Source organism: Diabrotica virgifera, chromosome 6, assembly GCF_917563875.1.
Source record: "Diabrotica virgifera virgifera chromosome 6, PGI_DIABVI_V3a".
In the NCBI taxonomy this organism is placed as follows: Eukaryota; Metazoa; Arthropoda; class Insecta; order Coleoptera; family Chrysomelidae; genus Diabrotica; species Diabrotica virgifera.
Window position 1 is genome coordinate 65393682 of NC_065448.1, and position 22404 is coordinate 65416085.

Genomic DNA, 22404 nt, shown 5'->3' on the forward strand with positions numbered 1-22404 from the left:
ATAACTGGCAAGTTCCGCTACAAAACTAGAAACAAATTGTTATAACTTCACAAACATTATTACATTGGAATAATAAAGAGCGTAGGTATTTTAAATACACATCAATCTTACTAGGTATATCTTGTTACTTATAAATCTCAAATATGGTTACAAATATATTCACCGGCACCTTTTATCTTTATCATTAGATACGCTTCTAAAATAACCCTTAATCATCTTCTTCACCTCATCAACACAACAAGATCATTTACTGACATTTACCTTCACTAATGGCACGACAGAAGCGCTCGACATTCGAAGAATCTAAAAATATATTTCTCACAGAAAAAAAAAACAAGTAATGCTCAGTGGAGTCGCGTGTGTTCGAACTGTGACTTAGTTTTATATGCGCCCGGGGTAGCCTGCAGTGCACATACATAGAGATTATGTCGCTACCGTGAATAAACGCGCCAAAGACGCGAATTAAATGAAAGGTGCATTATTTTTATAAGTGGCGAACTTTCCGGTAAATGCTGTCGTCGCATGATGGGGTAGCAAAATGCGGGGGCAAATTTGCTATTTTGGTTCTGACTGGTTGGTGTTGTTTTTGTTCTTTGTGAATTTTAATGAAGTGTTGTGCCTGGATACAAAGGAGTTTCAAAAGACTTGTGAGTATGATTTTTTTCTATATAAAATAGCAAAATTTTTACTTAATAAAACTGAGGGATAAAATCTAATTTATTGAGGTTTCGATTCAAAATATGTTTCAACAAAAATTATTATTTAGTTGAAAGACTGACAAATGTGTATACACTTGAATCAAGGAAGTGAAAAAATCAAATGTCCAAGTGTCTAATTATTTTAAAGTAATTATTTCTTTAACTAAGCGCTTTCGACAAAATTGTCATCATCGGAGCTAACAATAAAAATGAGCCTTATGAGAACAATATGTACTAAAAGTACAAAAATTCTATTGACCTAAGTTAAAAAAGAATTTTTTGTACTTCGACACCTTCTTCTTCTGTTTTATTGTAGTATTACTAGTATTAGCTCCGAGGATGACAATTTTGTCGAAAGCGCTTGCTTAGCTAAAGAAATACAATATTTCTTACACACTATGACGTACTTTTGTATGTCATAGTTCCATGCTGTATGTCATACGTATTTTTTACTTCATTACCTGTTATTTTTATTTTTATTTGTAAGTAAATAATTTATATTTCTTCTATAATGTGGTGATATGTACTTGCTATTTTATCGACTTGTGTACGCCACTCTATTCAGGTGATTGTTCCATTCTTTTTTTATTAGTTAGTGTTCACAGGTTTATACCCTGTACATTACATTTTGTCCTGAGCCCTTCACTCCTTATTTGATCTCTTCGTGTGTTTTCAGTAATTCTTCTGAATATTGTCACTTCTGCAGTTTCCAGAATTCTCCGTATTTTGACTGTGTCGGGTCTTCTTTCTGTGGCGTACGTCATTAGTAGTCTTAGGGATTATTGATTTCATGCCACAGTTGATGTGTCGGTTACGCCATAAAGAGTTATTAAGACATCCTGCTAATCTCTTTGATTTTCAAACTTGATCCCTGAGTTCTATTTTAAAATCTCCTTAGTTAAACAGTGTAATCCTATTATTTCACTTATTTGTTGAATACTAACTCCATCGACTTCTAGTTTGCATCTCACTGGTTCTATACTGACTATTGTTCCCGTTTACACGTTACACAACTTTCCAGTATGAAAACCTTGTTGCCCATCTGCTAAGTTTATAATCTGATTTATTCGTTTTATATTATATTAGTTTTATATTTGTTATAATTTATTCCAAGTAAGAAATTTTAAATAATATAGAAAATTTATCAACATAAGAATAAAGAACAGCAGATATGGTTTGGTTTTCCAGTTTTTTGTATTCAGCGTCTTCAGATCTTCTGCCTCTTGTTTCATATAATATTTTAGTGTAAGTCGCTCAGTGGGCGTTCTTCTTTTATTGTCTCTTAAGTTAGTTTCCTATATGTTTAGTTTTTCTGCATCCGTTTCACTTAGCCAAATAGTAATCTTTTTTTCTTTTTTAACTAGTTGGCTGATACTAATCTTTGGACGAACTGTCTTTTTTGCGATGAGGGATATGTATGTTTTCTTAAGGGCATACGCGCAAAATGTCGCCTGTCAAAATGTTCAATGTGTTTAAAATGTATTCATTTTTTTTTTCGAATCCTAAGAAACCTAATGCTAAATGAGTTAGACGCTATCTGCTGGAAAATAGGCCTGAAAATGAACTTTTCTAAAACTAAATTTATGACTAATCTGATTCCTAGCGGACAGCTGATTATACGCGAACAAGAAGTAGAACTAGTGGAAAAGTACATTTACTTGGGTCATGAAATTAGAATTGGCAGAGATAACCAAACATGCGAAATAAAAAGAAGATTAACTCTTGCTTGGGCAGCCTACGGAGCTCTGAGAGACATATTTAGGAGCAGTATACCGATCGGTTTAAAAAGACAAGTGTTTGACCAATGTGTGCTACCGGTAATGACATATGGAGCAGAGACACTGACTCTAACCAAGGCAACAGCGTCGAAAATGCGGGTTGCTCAAAGGCGCATGGAAAGATCCATGCTGGGCGTAACTCTACGGGATAAAATAAGAAATGAAGATCTCAGACAAACAACCGGTATCGCAGATGTTGTAGAACGTATCACCAGGCTCAAATGGAACTGGGCAGGACACGTCGCCAGGCTGAAAGATTCAAGATGGGCACGAAGGCTGATGGAGTGGAGACCAAGAGAAGATAAACGAAGTAGAGGAAGGCCGCCTACACGATGGACAGATGATATCAGGCAGATTAGTAAAAACTGGCAAAAATCAGCACAAAACCGTGAAGTGTGGAACCAATTGGGGGAGACCTATGTGCAGCAGTGGACGTAAATTGGTTGGATGATGATGAAGAAACCTAATAAGTTTTGAAAATTTTAAACGCAGAATGAAAGACTGAAGACATAAAAGTTTCTTACTTATTTAGTCCTAAGCCTTTCTACCTTTAGGTGTAAGGCTGGTGGAGTTAAGTTTGGCATTGTAGTCTCCATGCTTTCCAATCTTGCGTTAGGTTTCTTGCACTTTCCAATGTCAATCCCTTCTTCTTGACTTCTTTCCTGATTTCATCTACCCACAGAACTCTTGGTCTTCCTCTTTTGTTTTTCCCCTGCACTCTCTTTTCGAACACTCGTTTTCTAAGCCTCTCGTTCGACATTCTACACACGTGCCCGAACCATCTAAGTTGTCCCTCCACTATTTTTTCATTGATTGGTTCCAGTTTTAGGTTTTGTCTAATTGTTTCGTTTCGTATTTTGTCTGTCCTTTTTCTGTTTGCTTTGTTCCTCAGGAACCTCATTTCCATAGCATTGACTCTGGATTTTTGTCTCCCCGTCAATGTCCGTGTCTCGCTGCTATACATGATTGTTGGTCTAACTACTGATTTAACGACTGCCGTTTTTACTTTCTCCGGTCCTTTTTCCCCAAAAATGTTGTTATCATAGCGTTAAATAAGCTTCCTGTTCGTCCCATTCTCTCGTTTATTTCCATGTCTTGTTTACCATTTGCTTCGATTATTACTTCTAGGTATTTAAAACATTCCACTTGCTCTAGTTGTTTCCCGTCTAATTCTATTGCGTGTGTCTTCTTCGTATTTGAAATTATCATTGTTTTTGTTTTCTCTCTATTAATTTTCATATTTATGTTTGATAGTTCTTCTTCTAGGATTTCAAGATTGTTCTGTAGGTCTTCTCTGTTTTCTGCTATCAATACCATGTCGTCTGCGAATAGTAGCTTTATATATCCTTTATTACTTCTATTATGTGTCTGTCGACTCCCCTGTCTTTTAGTGTCTTCCATACGTCCTTTCGTCGGATTCTGTCAAACGCCTTTTCCAGGTCAATGAAGCACATATGTATCTGTCTATTCTTCTTTATTACGTTCTCACTTACTTAGGTCTTAATGTGAATATTAGGTCTTGCGTGCTTCTGTCCTTCCTGAATCCACACTTTGTGTCTTCCATAGTTGTTTCTATTTGGGTTTTTATTCTTGTCTCTATTATTCTTGAGAATACCTTCCCAGGGATATTTGATATGGTGATACCTCGGTAATTATTACAGTTTCTCTTGTCTCCTTTTTTGTGTATTGGTAGTATAATGTCTTTCTTCCAATCCTTTGGTAATTCTGCTCAATTTATAATATCATTCATTAGTTCATTCATGCTATCCATTCCCTCTGTCCCCATGAATTTTATCATTTCCAGGGTAATATGATCCTTGCCTGGTGCTTTGCTCAATTTTACTCTTTCTATTGCTTTCTCTAATTCCTCTCTTGTTATGGATTCCACTTGTTGTTCTTCATTCCTTTCTTGTATCTCCCCTATGTTGTCCGTGTCTGCATGAGTTAGCTCTTTGAAATGTTCTCTCCATCTTTCCATTATTTGTTTTTCTTCTGTTAGTACGTTTCCATTCTTGTATTTTATATTCGGCATCGTGTGCTCTCTCTTTTGTCTGAGTTGTTTTAATGCGCCGTAGAAGAGTTTTTGGTTTTCCCTATAATTTTTTGTCATTTTTTGTCCAAATCTCTCCCATGACTTTTCCTTTCCTGCTTTCACCGCTGTTTTAACCTCTTTCCTTTTTTCTTTATATGCCTCGTAATCTTCCGGGTGTTTTGTACTTAGGTATCTCTTCCATTTTTCTTTTTTGTTCTTTATTTTCTCTCGTATTCCTTCCGTCCACCATTCCGTTATCCTCATGTTAGTATTTGCTATTTTTGTTTTCCCACAAGTTTCCTCAGCTGCTTTGATTATGGTGGTTTTAAGATATTCCCAGTTTTCTTCTATATTTCTATTTTTTGCCCTACTTCCAGAGTATTATCTAATTTTTCTTGGAATTTCTTCTTATATCTTTCCTCGTTTAATTTGTAACTTTTTATTTTTTCGTTTACTACCTTTCTTCCCTTTTCTTCTTTTTCTTCTGTTGTTCTAATTCTCAATATTATTAGATGGTGGTCACTGCCAATCTCTGAGCCTCTTTCCACTTTCGTATCCTGTACTGTTTTCCATTTGTTGCTGCTTACCAAAAAGTAATCTAAGATTGATTTTTCGTTCCTGCTGTCTTGTACTCTCGTGTATTTGTGTACTTCTCTATGTTTAAATTTTGTATTTGTTATAACTAGTTTGTTCTCCATACATATTTCTATTATTCCTTCACCATTTCTGTTTAGTATTTCTTCTCCTTCTTTTCGCATGCACTCCTCTATTCCGCTGTTGTTGTCGTTTAGATCTCCCATTACAATTATATTTTCTTCCCCATTATCAATTTGCATTTGGAGCTCCTCGAAAAATTTATCTTTCTCTTCCTTTCTTGCATCTTCATTTACTCCGTAGGCTGTTATTATTGTCCATATTTCTTCATCCATCAGTTTCATTTTCACCGATAATATTCTCTGGTTAACATATGTTTCTTCTATAACGTGTTGTAGTCTATTCGGTGCAATTATTATCCCGACTCCTTCTTCCTTCTAAAGTTTCTTTTGAATGAAATATTTAAAACTAAATTTCACAACAAATTTTCTTTTTTTTTTTCACCCCTGTAACTTATTATTACAAGCAACAATTACAACAAACATGGTAATAACGTAATCTTTCATTCTGCGTTTAAATTTTTCAAAAATACTTCTCAGTTTTCTCAGTATGTATTCAACAAAAATGAATACATTTAAAACACATTAAATATTTAAACATTTTAACATTTTGCGCCTATGCCCTTAAGGTGAATCCTATAACATCAATGTCATTGTTTCACCACAACTTTAAATCATATAGCAATTACCATGTAATCTAGGTTTTTTCAATCAAAAATTTGGCTAGTTTCTATGTGTTTCACTGAAGATAGTCCAACTAGATCAAAAACTTGGTATTTAATAATCCAAAAAGATATATATAACTCAATTGAATGATTTTAATTTTTTTTTAATAAAAAATATACCATTTATACCATCTAAATATTTTTAAATAAAGAAACAATCAATTAAATCGTAACAAAGAAAAATTATTAGGTGAAATCAGCTTGAAATACACATATTATTGTTGAATTTTAAAAAATCTTAGTACTGAATGATAGTTAAGTCCCATATTAATATATTTAATTACATCAAATAACAAGTCTTCGTCATAATTTGCCTTAATTTAATCATTCGGCAAGCCTGATTGGCTTATCCAAGTATAATTATTATTCACATCCAAAAGTAAGTGACCCATTTCAGTCAAATACAAGAAATGTATTCATTAGTGTGGTATTGATTGTCATAACATTTTTCTCTTTGTCTTTTTATAGTCGATTAGGAACACATTTCTGTTAGGGCTACAAGCATCATTGCATCACTTCTGTGACCGTAGATTTACGATTTACCGTACTTCCTTTGGTGTTATGATTACTATCTTAAATAACAATTGTAATTATTAAATGTGCAGCGTCTGATGAGAAAAGCAATGGAACAAAACGAAACTTTTATAATCAAATACAGTACTCCAGACTGTACCCAAATACGATGTGAAAATAGTCTGACCTAGTTTGTACTGGACACTAATACTAAAAATAGGAACAGAAGAAATAACGTATCTATCAAATAGTACCGCATGGTAGCTCAAATTTCCTGTTGCGGGAAGTACAAGCAGAAATTCGCGAGTATGGGAAACTTGCTGCAGCTTAAATAAGCTTTTGGTATAATAAAACGGAAAGTAATGTACAAAGCACTGCGTGAGATTAGAATGAACGAACAATATTAAGATAATATTGCCGAAAATAAGAGAATAGTGTAAAATAAATGGAAAGGAAACAGATACTTCTAAGTCAGTGAGGGAGTGCGATAGCCGAATCCACTCCCATCATGTTAATTAGTATCTTTTTCCAAGTTGTCGCCAGAGAAGCTGATATCAAGGTCAGGTAAGGCTCTACATGGTTATGTCCTCCGTTATTTAGGACTCGCAAGTAATTAATTTTAATGAACCATTCAAAAAATTAAGAAAAAATCAACATCGACTACCAAATAAGCTTTTGTAGCATCTAAAGACAGATATTGAATAGGAAAGGCCTCATTTAATAAAGAAAAAATTTTTTTCCGTTAAGACAGTACCCCGTAATACAGTTCAATTAAAACCATGGTAAAAATGCATGAATGTCTCTGTGAATTGCTTCCGTATCCACCATATTGTCCATATCTAGCTTCCGTCCACTAACACCCTTTTAACAAAAATGCTCTGCAACTGTAGATATCGCTCCGAAGAAGAATTTTACTTCAGAGTACTGCCCCTGAAAACTAGAGCCTACATTGAAGGCAAAGATAAATCATTTTACAAGGGAGTGTCGAAAAATCAGAAGTGCATTGGAATTATTTTATCGCTGCTAAGGGAGATTCTCTTGATGAATGAAGAATCATTTTTGCAAAAAATGTTGTTTTACTAGTAGGTCCTGGCCATATTGACTGATGTTACTTCCATAAAACCATACTTTTCTCATTGAACACGTAAAACCATCATTACAAACAAGCAAACCAAAAAAGATGTATCCGTGGATCGTATCATATTTTAACAGCGGTAATAACTAACTTAAATAACCTTTGAGTGCGTCCTAATCAACATTGATAAGATTCTTGCTGCTAAAACAGGTGACTTCATATATTATATTTCGGGCTGTCAATTACTCCAAAAATAAACAGATATATTGCAAATAGTAACAGCACTTGGATCAACAACATTATTGAAATGCTCCCTATAAACCAATATAGGCACAAAAAAATTAAATTGGATAATATCAATGAAGATTTCGAGAGATATTTGATAATATCAATGAGGATTACTGCAGAAGAGTATATCAAAATTTTTTGCTGCTCTGAATACAACCAAAAAACCACGAATATACTACTAAGTTCAAGTGCCTTTATTAATTGACTTTACACAATCTTTTGGCACCGTAAAACAGAAAGAATATATCTAGGTACAGGACATGGGAATAAATGAAGATTAATAAGAGAGATAAAATAATTATTGATAATCCGAAAAAAAAGAATGGGGTGAAAATAAATTAAAAAGAAACGGATAAGTTCAAGGTCAGCGAGTGGTTTTTAACCTTCCGATGAACAACCTTTTTTTGTTACACGGATGACTAACGGGGGTAACAAATGACCCCAAGTCAAAAATGACAATTTACAAAAAAATTAAGTTGTTTTAAGAAATAAAATAATGTATTCGTAATTTTAATATTGGTATTGTATCAATAAATGATAAATAAACATTAGTAAAATATATTTTAATCACAATTGGACCAAAACAGGAATCATCATTCTGAACATAGAACTAAAGAAATTTTAAAATATACACTAATTTACGTCTCCACAGGTTTAACAAACAACTTTTTTTCACTATTGGAATGTTTCTTACAAACAATTCAACATGATAGACGGTTTTTAATTAATATAAAATTGAAAAATGGAAGGCCAAGGGAGTTCGTCTTTGACCCCAAATTCAGAAATAAACAATTTTTTTTAAAAACAATTTTTTTTCGTAAAATATAGGGAATTTTTTTTATTACAAAATATGCTGGTATCTAGAATGATATTAAAGTTAAATAAAAAAATAATGAGTTTAAAATTGAAAATATTTCTGAACTTATTAAATAAAAACATACGTTGGGGTCCAAATTTACCCCCCTCGGTCATCCGAAGGTTAAAAGATGGACTGATAAAAAACAGCAAACAGATACGAATGGGTACACCTAAGGGAAGCTTTTACATCCGACAATGGATGAAATACCTGTTGATGATGATGATGATCGTTTTTACCATTATGTACGAATATTTTTATTGTAAAGTGGTTTTTGAAATTGATGCCGAGATCTATCAAACCAGAGCAAAACATTAATGAGTCTCGTTGCCGTTTGGACATATTTAATAGGAATAAATCAGTAGGGAATTTTTTAATACGTATATTACCATGCATGAAACATGGATTCATCACTTTACATCGGAGTCGAATTTGATTGGACAGTACCCTAAGACGCCTAACCATCCAAAACATTTAAAGTTTCCAAAAGACTGCTAAACACGTTATGGCCTCTGTTTCTTTGGACTCGCGAGGAATTATTTTCATTGACTATTTATTGAAACATGCTAGGAATAATCAACAGCAACATTGACATTAGTAGTTTATTGCAGCACTTGAAAACCGAAATTGCAAAGAAAATGACTCATTTGATAAAAAAAATCGATGGGAATAATGCACGAATTGGGCTTTGCATTGCTTTCGTACCCACGTACGGAAAATAGTTCCGATTTGGTCCCCTTCGACTTCCACCTTTTTTCACGTGACGAAATAATCTGAAGTAGTTTATTTCCGATTGCTTTTTCTGCAACTTGAAGCTTATTTTGAAGATAAACCGTTTTAGAAGGGTGGCTTCGAAAAATTAGAATAACTTTTAGTGTAGGAAACAGAGGTTGAACCTTGCAAAATGGACACAAGTCCGGTTTTATTTTTTTTTCTGGTATATCAAGGGGTGCTTATTATAAAACTAACTTTTTCTTAAAAAATTTCGTCCCGGAATCCCCTTTTCACCCTTTAAAGCTGGTAATTTGTGGTTTTTGCGAAAAAACTTGCTTCCTGTACGTTTTGCAAAAAACTGCCTATCACCCACCGTTTAGCGGGGGTGGCGCCCCAAAGTTGACAAATTAAAAAAAAGAGGTTTAAAACAAATATTTTTCCCTAATTGTAATGAAAATTAAGAAGAAACCCTGAGGAGATTAATCACAAGTAAGTGGTTAATTTTTTGGTATATGTTTCATTTAAGGGCAATATTGCCCATTTTTTAATTACAGGGTGTTACATTTAAAAAATAACCGCTTTTATACCATTTGAACCGCTTATGCTAGAGTAAAAAAACTTTTAATGATTATACATGTACTGGTGTTACTTATAAATTTTTATAATTCACCCCCATTTTTTTTTTCGGAACCACCCCAAAAAAGGAGAATTAACAAAGAAAGTGATTTTCTTCACACACCATGCCCTTTATTAAAATACTATATATATCATTTTGTGCACGTTTGTATTATCCATGCATGGCCACCAAAAGCAATTTCTTAACGCAACCCCTGTAGCCAAAAAATAAATAAATAAAGGAGGGTTAAAAAATTTTTTTTTTTGCTTTTTGACCCAAATGGAGATATGCTCTATTAACATGGTTTTTGTCTACCCCTATCCTTGAAAATATACTGCAGAAACTACCCCTATCCCTTGGAGAGCATGTTTTGACGAATTTCTTATTAACTATGCATTTTTTAAAACAAAACTTAAACATAATTGAAGACCACTATTTTCTCTACAAATAAGATCCATGCATTTTTTTCGTATAAGCGACTGTTGCGGCACAGTGGCGCCGTAAACCTCAGAAAAGCTATGGCGGGCTCCAGTTTTTGTTTTCCTTTTCGCCACCTATTCATTTTATGCATTTTGTTTTCTTTTTCGTCACCTATTCATTTTATGCATAACGTACTTATGGAAAATTTAAGAACACACTGTCTGCTACACATTTTGACTTATGCATATTTTATTTTCTTTGCACCCTAAAGCCACAGTGGTGGCCCAAAATCAATTTTTAATTATTTTCTTTATTAAGTCTCCTTTTTTTGGGGTGGTTCCGGGGAAAATATGGGGGTGCATTATACAAATTTGTAAATAGCACTAGTACATGAATAATGGCTGAAAGTTTTTTTACTCTAGCATAGGCGGTTCAGATGGTATAAAAAGGTATTTTTTAAAATGTAACACCCTGTAATTAAAAGATTTGCAATTCCCTTAAATTAAACCTATACCAAAAAATTAGCCACTTATTTGTGAATAATTACCGCTGGATCTCTTCTTGATTTTCATTACAATTAGGGAAAAATATATTTTTTTAAAAAACATCTTTTTTAAAAATGTGACAACTTTGGGCGCCCACCCCCGCTAAACGGTGGGTGATAGACATATGCTGTCGGAAAATAAATTGTAGGAAATGTAGTTCTCTTTGTTTTACTATTAAGTAAAAAAAAAGAGGTTCAACCTCTGTTTCCTACACATTTGGAATGATTGTGTCACCGCTAAACGATATTATTTTGATGACTAAAAAATAATTTTTGCGAAAAATATTGTGTTCCTAGTTATAACCAGGGATCACAGGCCTATTTTTACCATTTACTAACAACAAGCTAATTTTTCGTGAGTAGCTTCATTTTGATGAGACGCCCAACTTTTTTCCTTACAACAATTTCCGTATGTGGTAGATAACCAAGATAGCAGGGATAGTCCAGTCGGGTTAGATGAACAACAGGCCTAACCTGCATGCCGAGCTGACCCAAATTTTATTTTTCGAATCTTTAGGGCGGGTCAATAGTAGGGCAAATTTAAAATCTCGACTAAATTCCGCCGTTGCGTTAGTCGTCATTTTGATTTTAAACGGGAACCGTTTTTGCTCAATATCTCCGCCATTTTCAACTTCTCGACAAACAGTATGAGAACTAAAATTGTTTAAAATGTGATTTTATTTGATTTCTTTAATTACAATTTTTTCGTGTGGTCTATATATTCAGAGTTGTGGGGGACAATAATGACAGAGTATAATGAATGAATTATTTCGTTAACTCAATAATTCTGAAAATATCGACCGAACGAAAAAAAAAAAAATGTAATGAAGCAAAATATAGAAAATCACATTTTCAACAATTTTAGTTCTTATACTTTTTGCCGAGAAGTTGAAAATGGCGGAGATATTGATCAAAAACTAAATTTACACTACTATTGACCCTCCCTAAAGATTAGAAAAATAAAATTTGGGGCAGCTTGGCATGCAAGGTTAGGTCTGTTATTCGTCTAACCATACTGGACTATCATTGCCATCTTTGTTATCTACCACGTACGGAAATTGCTGTAACGAAAAAAATTGGGCAACTCGTCAAAATGAAGCTACTCACGAAAAATTAGCTTGTTAGTAGTAAATGGTGAAAATATGCCTAAGATCCCTGACTATTAGATCCGGGAGTTATTGATTCATGTTAATTCCATAAACCATAATTTTCTCAATAATCACGTGAAATGAAATAATCACATATATTCCTCTCAGCTAGCCTATTAACACTACAGATAAAAAAATCAATGCATGGATCGTATCTTATTTTAATAGCGGTAATAACTAACTTAAATAACCTTTAAATGCGTCCTAATAAAAATTGATAAGATTCCTGCTACTGAAACAGGTGACTTCATATATTTCAGGCTGCCAATTACTCCAAAAATAAACCGATAGATCGCAAATAGTCACAGCACTTGGATCAACAACATTATTGGAATGCTCCCTATAAACCAATTATATATAGGGCACAGGTGCGCAGAGCCGAAGTGCTATCTAAATAAACGTAGCGCCCAAAAGAAAAGACAAGTAATATCCTAAGAGATATGCTTCTATACATCAACTATTTATATAGGCTCTCTCCCTAAAATCTTTTTAGATTAACACAATATTTATTAACTAAAGAAAAAATGTATTCCGGTTTAAATACATTTTATTTATAGTGAATAATAATGTGTAATAACTAGGTACTATTATACTTTTATTTTCTCAATTCTAATGATTATTTTAGTCCGTTTTTTAACGGTAAAATATTACAAAACCTCTAAATTTTATAGAACCGCTTGGATTGACATGAAATTTGGCGTACACATAGCTAACAAGTCAAAGAAAAAAAGTGATATTGTGCCGATATGTGCTTCTGCCCTGGGGGTGGTTTTCACCCCCTTTTGGGGGTGAAAAAATATTCGCCCAAGGAAAGTCAGGAAGTGGATAAACTGGCTAATTTTAAGTAACTTTTGTTCTATAGAGTTTTTTCACTAAGTCACAACTTTTCGAGTTATTTGGCAGTGAATATGTTCATTTTTTCAACAAAATAACCACGCTTTTAGACGGTTTTTCGCAAATAACTCAAACAGTGAGAATTTTGTCAAAAAAACATTCGTAGCAAAAATATAGCCTGAAAAAATTTAAAAAGATGCTGTATATATCACGTCTCTACACTTAGTAGAAGCAGAGTTATAGCTAATGAAAAATAGGTTCATATTCGTCAAATTCCAAATCGAATACTTTAACGTGAAATAACCAAAAATGAAGCACATTTCGGGGAAAACTCATTACAACTTTATTTAAAGTGTTTAAAAAAAGCTTCAGTTTTGTTTCATAAAAAAATCTCTAGCATCAAAATTAAACAAGTTACGCTCAAAATAAAGTTAGTCCCTTTTGGTTTTGGTAAAAAAATCGAGAAAGTCACCCCCTAATTAGTATCTTAAATGAACTTAATCGATACCACTTCAAAATTTTCTTGACTCGTGTATATATTGTTTATATGATCTGTAAGTTTCATTGGTTCAAAGTCCTTATTATTGAAAGGGCTGTAGTTAAAAGGGGTTGAACGAGTCACTGATGACGAATGTATGCAAATTTTGAAACACCAAATCTTAATCAATTCTTGTCTAACAGAAAAACAAAAAAATGCATGATATTAAGAAAAGCAAATCTGACTTTTTTGTTTTTCGAGGTTTTTGGTATCTCTAACAATTTCTAAGTTATTTTGAAAAAAACATATTTCTCAAAATTTAAATTTTTAAAAATTTTACTTTGAAACCAAATTTTTTCAAAACTAAGCAGTTTGAATCGATGAAACTTACAGATCATATAAACACAACATAAGTAGAATAATTTGTGGGCGGTAACGATTAATTTCATTTAAGTTGCTAATTAGGGGGTGGTCTTCCCGATTTTTTTTTGCAAAAACAAAAGGGACCAACTTTATTTTGAGCGTAACTTGCTTAAATTTAATGCTACAAACTTTTTGTAAAAACAGAAATAAAGATTTTTTAAACACTTTAAAAAAGTTATAATTGGTTTTCCCCAAAAAGTGCTTACTTTTTTGGATATTTCACGTCGAAATATTCTATTTGAAATTTGGTGAATATGAATCTATTTTTCGTTGGCTATGAAAAATAGGTTATGGTTCTACGAGATGCTAAGACCTAACGCGTACACCATTTTTTTAAATTTTTTATAGGCTATATTTTTGCTAAGATCGCTTTTTTCGACAAAATACTTACTTTTTGAGTTATTTGCAAAAAACCGTCTAAAAATGTGGTTATTTTGTTGAAAAATGAACATATTCACTCGCAAATAACTCGAAAACTGTTGACTTGGCGAAAAAGCTCTATAGAACAACAGTTAATTAAAATTTGTCAGTTTACCCATTTCCGCAATTATTTTGGACATATATTTTTTCACCCCCAAGAGGGGGTGAAAGTCACCCCCAGGGCAAAAGCACACATCGGCACAATATCACTTTTTTTCTTTGACATGTAAGCTATACGTATGCCAAATTTCATGTCAATCCAAGCGGTTCTTTAAAATTTAGAGAAAAACCGTGAAAGAATGGTCTATTCATGCATAGAGATTCTGACCAATAGGGCTTTTCATCGATTGTCATTTGTTTCGAGCTTCTGTCATGTGTCACATAATATTAATATACAATCTACGCCATACGTTTTTGGTTTGTATCATTTGTAGGTACCAATAAAGTATGCGTAGGTATATTAATATTATGTGACACGTGACAGAAGCTCGAAACAAATGACTGTGAATTGAAAGCCCTATAGAAACCTACAAGAATAAAAATTACAGCGATTATGTTTTAATGATTTTAACTTCCAATCGTATAGTAAGATATTTGATCACGTGTTTAATCCTGTCCAATCAGATTAAAATTTTACTGATTATTTCATTTATAGGAGATTCTTACCAATAGAAAGCTACAGAGATCTAAATTAAATTGATAATTTTTGATAATTTCCCGTCGTCAAGTATATTACGTCAGTGACATTAATGAAAATTAATATTTTAAAAATTATAGAAGTGATGACTTTCTGTGTGTGTAAACTGTGTGTTTAATTGTATTAATTTTGTACTTACATAAATAAATTACAATAAAATTTTGGTTTTGAACAATTTTATTCACGAAATAATCGCTACAAATTGCACTCGATCTCTAAAATTAATATAGAATTTTAGAGCTCTTGTGCAATTACTACTGAGAATTATCTACTGTAGAAAATTACCGATAGAATTTTTTTAAGTACATAGATTGTTTCTGTTTAATGGCAACCAGTTTCCTAGTTTTGACAACTGTCACATTTAAGAAAATATCCATAATATACCTAATAAAAAATAATCTTACAAATATCACACGACAGTAAGAATAAATAAGAAAATAATGCTTCATTTTTACTCAAATTTGTTGTCATTGGGCAATAGCCACTCGAGCCCTGCGGGCTCTCGTGTCTATTGTCAGACAACAAATTTTCGAAAAACTGTCGCATTATTTTTAATTTCTTCTAACTCTCTTGTGATATTATACCCGATAATTCTTGATAATTTCCCGTCGTCAAGTATTTTCGTCAGATGCCCTTCGTTGCTACGCAAAGATACACTCAGTGACAAATGACAATTAATGTTTTACAACTTGTTACAGAGAATACAAATTATTTAAAAAGATAGTTTTATTCATGAAATAATCTTGCCGAATTACTCTCGAGCTCGAATTGTCGATTTGTTTTTCCCTCGTGGCACTTTGACATAATTTCACTCCCATTCGGGTCGTGAAATTGTCACGACAAACTGTCAAAGTATCACTAGGGATACAAATCGATAATTTTAGAGCTCTCGTGTAATTACTACTAATTATTTCATTCATAGGAGATTCTGACCAATAGAAAGCTACAGAAATCTGAATTAAATCGGTAATTTTTGATAATTGCCCGTCGTTAAGTATATTACTTCAGACTCCCTTCGTTGCTACGAAAAAATACATTCAGTGACATTAATGACAATTAATGTTTTAAAAATTATAAAAGTGCTGAATTTCAATCGTCAAATATTTATAAAAACTTGGCTCGTGAAATTAAAACTGTCAAAGTATCACTCGGGAAAAATTCACTAATTTTAGAGCTCTTGTGCAATTACTACTGAAAATTTCAACCATTTATCGAAACGTAAATGTTTTTAAATGTATTCGGTGTAAGGTAGTGAAAGGTGTGAATAATAAAGGATAAACGAATGTAAAATTAAAAAGTTTCAACGGAAGTACTTTGATAATGACATAAATGTGTTTAAAAAAAAGTGAAAAGAATGTGCTTAAAAACATATTTATTTGGAGTGAAATTAATCAACATAGGAACAGCAAGAATATAATTATAATGCTTAAAGGGTCGTCACCAAAAAACTATATTCTACTTCGTTTATTCTTCTTGGTTTATTGGCATCTTTGTTAAATTACGATTCAAATTAAACGACCTTGTTTTTATACTGTCTTTAGCCTTTAGTTAGTCGGCTAATCTATCTTTTCGAGGTACCTCTTCGTATCTTTCGGTATTCCTTAACTATCATTTGAACTGATTTTATACTCTGAAGAAATTATAAAAAGAGCTCTTAAAAGATAAACAGCAGGAATAAAGGTCAATGGAACACCAATTAACAACATTAGATATGCGGTCGATACTAGCATAATAGTGAACAACCTCCAAGACCTCCAAAAGCCAATGAACAAGATATTTTAGTATGGAGAAGATTATTATCAATAAACGCCAAGAAAACTAAATTCATGAGGATATCAAAAACTCCAAATAATGATAAAAGCCTGACAATTAACAGTAAAACTTTAGAGCAAGTTGAATACTACAACTATCTTGGCACAATAACTAATCACTAAACGACTACTCCAAAGAATTCAAAGTCCGAATAGAGAAACCATGAACAAACTTCAATAAAATGAGAAAGGTGCTTTGTGCAAAGGAACTGAAAATACACTTGGGAGTTACTCTGGAAAGGTGTTAAATTTTCTCGACTCTCCTTAACGGGATAGAAGCATGGACACTTAACGCTCTGAACTACTAGCAAGTTGGAAGCATTTGAACTGTGGGTGTATAGAAGAATTCTGAAGATATCATGGACCGAGTATGTAACAAACAAAGAAGTCTTGAGAAGAGTCAACAAAATAATAGAAATATTGGAAAGGATCAAAATACAAAAACTACAATACCTGGGGTATCTTATTTGTAATGAGAGATACAACATACTTCAATTATGTATACAAGGATAGACCCATGACAAGAGAAGTGTAGGAAGGAGAAGGATCTCATGGTTGCGTAACTTGAGGGAATGGAACGAATGCACATCAATCGAACTATTTAGAGCAGCAGCATCTAAGATCAAAATAGCCATGATGATTGTCAACCTCTGTCGCAGAGATGGCACAGAAAGAAGAAGAAGAAGAAGATAGAAAACTTATAGACTCACGTACTAACATGTAAAATAATTTCTGCAATAGTTTACCAGATAGTAATATATAATATAAGTTTATGAAGCCATTTCTAATTCGACTTGTTTCAATAAAGTCTAGCTAAGTATTCATATTTCTTATTATAATTATATAATTTCTTATTATAAAAAAAACTTTTAGTCCAGAAAGCCACTACGCATCCGCTAGGAAAAATATTCTAATTCAGATTTTCTGCACAATCTTACTAAAAAAGGACTCCTTTTAACAAATTTGCATGTTGCCAGGACCAAAAGGTGGTCAAACATTTTTTAAAAGTTTTTTTTTGTTTTTTTCCTAAAATTATTTTTTTTTGCATGGAAAAAAGTTTTTTTAGGTTTTTTGGATCATTCCAAATAGAAAAGGTCTTTAGTGACGTTTCTCTAAAAATGATAGTTTTTGACATACAAGCGATTAAAAATTGAAAAATTGCGAAATCGGCCATTTTTAACCCTCAAAAACTATGTGAAAAGCTGAAAATTTGAATGTTGCCAAGGTACGTAGATATTCTTTAAACATCTATTGATGAAATCCCGAAGAGTTTTTTGCAATACAATATTCAAAACTCCTATTTTTTTTTAATTGCTAATCAAGCGTGCTCGACACTATTTTCCACCGACAGTATGGTGCAAATGAAAGGAATAAATTCGTTATTTCGTAAACCGGCGACTTTAACGAAAAATCCCGAAACAGATCGATTTTTATTTTTAAGTTGTGATATTGTGGCATATATGGTATACTAGTGACGTCATCCGTCTGGGCGTGATGACGTAATCGATGATTTTTTTAAATGAGAATAGGGATCGTGTGGTAGCTCATTTGGAAGGTTCTTCAATTCTCTATTCAGTAATGTAAACATTTATATAATTATTTATACAGGGTGTCCTTCTACTTCTTTTTTGTCAAATAATTTAATTTTATAAAATGTTTTTGGACACCCTGTATAAATAATTATGTAAATGTTTTTATTACTGAATAGAGAATTGAAGAACCTTTCAAACGAGCTAGCACACGACCCTTATTCTTATTTAAAAAAATAATCGATTACGTCATCACGTCCAGATGGATGACATCACTAGTATATCATATATGCCACAATATCATAACTTAAAAATAAAAATCGACCTGTTTCGGAATTATTCCTTAAAGTCGCCGGTTTACGAAATAACGAATTTATTCCTTTTATTTGCACCATACTGTCCGTGGAAAATAGTGTCGCGCACGCTTGATTAGCAATTAAAAAACAAAGAAGTTTTGAATATTGTATTGCAAAAAACTCTTAGGGATTTCATCAATCGATGTTTAAAGAATATCTACCTACCTTGGCAACATTCAAATTTTCAGTTTTTCACATAGTTTTTGAGGACTAAATATGGCCGATTTCGCAATTTTTCAATTTTTATTCGCTTATATGTCAAAAACTATCATTTTTAGAGAAAAGGCACTAAAGACCTTTTCTGTTTGGAATGATCCAAAAAACCTAAAAAAACTTTTTTCCATGCAAAAGAAATAATTTTAGGAAAAAAACAAAAAAAAAACGTTTAAAAAATTTTTGGCCACCTTTTGGTCCTGGCAACATGCAAATTTGTTAAAAGGAGTCCTTTTTGAGTAAGATTGTGCAAAAAATACGAATTAGAATATTTTCCCTAGCGGATGCGCAGTGGCTTTCTGGACTATTTACAAAAGGAGTTATTAATAAGTGTCCCAAATTCTAACTAATTTTTTCCGAAAAATATTTTCAACATCTTTTGCACACCACTTAATAGTTCATTAGTATACATTTTTTCTCGATGAAAGAATAAATGTGACAGATTTACATATATTGTTTTTAGAATATTAGTTAATATTTTAGGTGTTGGATGCATTTTATTTTTATATAAGGATCTAAAAATAAACATGATGTGTTCTTTTATATTTTCAAAAATAAATACCTCTAGCTCTCCATTCTTTTAAAAGTGAAACCAGAAACAGTTATTGTATAATCAAATAAAAATTTATACATGGTCCATGGCTTTGCTGGCAGGTCGTACTCTTTTTTCTAAATTTCCCACGGCCATTTTAAATACATGTGGTTGAATTTCATTGATGCAGCTTTGAATTTCGTCATTCAATGCACGGGTAATTGTAGATTTGTTGGCATAGATCTTTAGCTAACTCCATAATAAGAAATCAAATAGTGTTAAATCACACGATCTAGGGGGCCAATTCTGATCACTGAAACGAGGGGGTACACGACGAGGAAATGTCTCATGCATTGAATAAATGGCTCATGAGCTGTATGGCATGTGGCATCGTCTTGTTGAAAGCACGTGACGTCTACATCCATATGATCCAATTTAGCCAGAAAGGACTTTGCTTCATGTTACGATATGAAGCATCAGAGTCAGTCGCTGTTTGACCAGCCTCATTTTCGAAGGGGTATATTCCAATGATGTCTCTAGCCCAAAATCAGCACCAAACATTGACACGTTGTGAATGATTTTTTTTCGACAGTCATATCGTCGGCCTCACATGAAAATTGCCTAAGTCAAAATTAACAAATTTTACAGGAGACGAAAAAAACTTATTTAAAGGATGATTTTGACTGAAAACTCTATCTTATTTGACAGTTACTTAGAATATTGGCCGTCAGATTTCTCATAATAGTCCTGTCGCCAGGGGGGTACAACGGCCTCCTTAATTCAGATGGACTTACCCAAGTTTTTCTTATATATTTTGACCCGCAGAATACGAATTTTTTGGGTAACAGTTGATCCGGATGTCGATAAGATAGTTATAGGCAAAGAACTTGAGGAATTACATAACAGCGATTTCTCGCAAAACAAAACACCTTTTTGTATTTTCTGGGTCATTTTAAGCAAAAAATATTCCTACAAGTTTTTTCGTAGAATGCATAGTTTTCGAGATAACTGCGGTTGAACTTTCAAAAAATCGAAAAATTGCAATTTTTGAACCCGAATAGCTTTTGATTAAAAAATAAAGTAGCAATTCTGCTTACCGCATTTGAAAGTTTAAGTCAAATTATATCGGTTTTGATTATTTGCATTGTTAAAAATTTATTATTTTATTGTTAAACAAAGCTATAAACACTTAGTGCGTGAGTGATGTTTTCAATGATATCTCATTTAAAATCGAACGAGTAGGTAGAGTAGCTACAAGTGCAAGCAAGGCAATTTCTACGTAGCATGCGTTAAAACGCATGTGTTAGGCACGGGAAACACTAAGTGTTTATAGATTTGTTTAACAATAAAAAAATTAATTTTTAGCAATGCAAATAATCAAAACCGATATACTTTGACTTAATCTTTCAAATGCGTTAAGCAGAATTGCTACTTTATTTTTTAATCAAAAGTTATTCGGGTTCAAAAATTGCAATTTTTCGATTTTTTGAAAGTTCAACCGCGGTTATCGCGAAAACTATGCATTCTACGAAAAAACTTGTAGGAATGTTTTTTGCTTAAAATCACCCAAAAAATACAAAAAGATGCTTTGTTTTGCGAGAAATCGCTGTTATGTAATTCCTCAAGTTCTTTGTCTATAACAATCTTATCGACATCCGGATCAACTGTTACCCAAAAAATTCGTATTCTACGGGTCAAAATATATAAAAAAAAACTTGTCCATCTGAATTAAGGAGGCCGTCGTACCCCCCTGGCGACAGGACTATAAAGATAGATCTATTTTTAAAATATCATTACTTTAAAAAGGGAGTTAGGCAACTTTAATTTTTGAAATAAGGAAAAGTTTTGGAGTTAGGCACATTTAATAACAAGAATCATGAAAAATCATGAAGAAATATGCGTAACTCCATAAAGAGTCGCTAAAAATAAACTGTGAAAAATGCTTAAGTCTCACAAGAAAAACAAATCAAATTGAACTTACCTTCAATAAGTTTACACTATTTCCATGGATATAATATGTTAGCTTGTAATATTCTTCTTGAAGATATAATACAGCAGCGGAGCAAAAGTACATCTAACCTCAATGACAACGATGGGCTTGGGTAAGTTTCATGTGATTCACCCAAAGCAGAAATTGGAGTTGGGCAGAATTCTTTTTTGTGGTTCAAGCGACATCTATTGACTTTTTTGAACTATTTTGTCTTGCTATGCATGCGTATCATAAATATTAATCAGATGGCGCAAAAATCTCATTTTTTTATTTTGGCACTTTTCAGATGAGGCCGACGATATGTGGGTTTTTCTAACACCATATTCTTCTTCTAACGGTGCCTTATCCTTAAGAACGTTGGCCATTACATTTGCTCATTTAATCTTGTTTGCAGCCTACCTAAATAATTCTATGGAGGTCATATAATTTGTCCATTGTCGTATGTTTTTAAGCCAAGAGTTACGTCTTCTTTCTGATCCCCTTTTGCTATTTATTTTGCTTTCGATTGCAAGTTAAAGCAGTTCATGCTTCTGATTTTTTACGATGTAACCAAAATATCGTGTTTTCCGTTCTTTATTATAAGTATAAGCTCTCTTTCCTTGTTCATCCTCCGGAAGACTTCCCCATTTGTGGTTTGATTCATGATTCATGTAGGCATATTCTGAGCATTTTACGGTAGCAAAAGAGTTCGAATGCTTGGTTTCTTTATTGTGCTGCTTCTGTCATTGTCAATGTCCAGGCTTCAACACCATAGAGAAAGGTGACGTTGAAACACCATACTTCTGTGCAATTTTGAAGATTAATAAAGCCATGAAGGTTAAAACGTGCTTCATCGCTTATAATGATGCTGCTCGAAAAATCAGCATCCACTCAATAATCCATTCAAAGTACTTTCTGCGCTGTGCATGCTCATTATTAGGCGTTAGTTCTTGTGCCAATTGACCTTTGTAGCATGTAAATGAAATCTTTAGTGTTAGTTATTACCTATGTGCTATAGAGAACTTCTTGAAATTGGCAATTCTTGTTCATGATTCTGAATTATTGGAACTCTTTTCTTCTTT

The 22404-nt window shown here is 32.8% G+C and overlaps 1 protein-coding gene across 2 annotated transcripts in view; it reads left to right on the forward strand.

The window, feature by feature from the left end:
* Nucleotides 1-355: 355 nt before the first annotated feature.
* LOC114329157 (hemicentin-2) overlaps nt 356-22404 on the forward strand; it is an 869111-nt gene continuing 847062 nt past the window's right edge. Inside the window, exon 1 of one of the 2 annotated variants that reach the window (XM_050654496.1) lies at nt 356-647. In XM_050654496.1, coding sequence (XP_050510453.1) covers nt 539-647 — 109 coding nt within the window. In that variant the 5' untranslated portion in view covers nt 356-538. The remainder of the gene's footprint in view (nt 648-22404) is intronic. The other variant, XM_050654495.1, reaches the window with a different exon arrangement.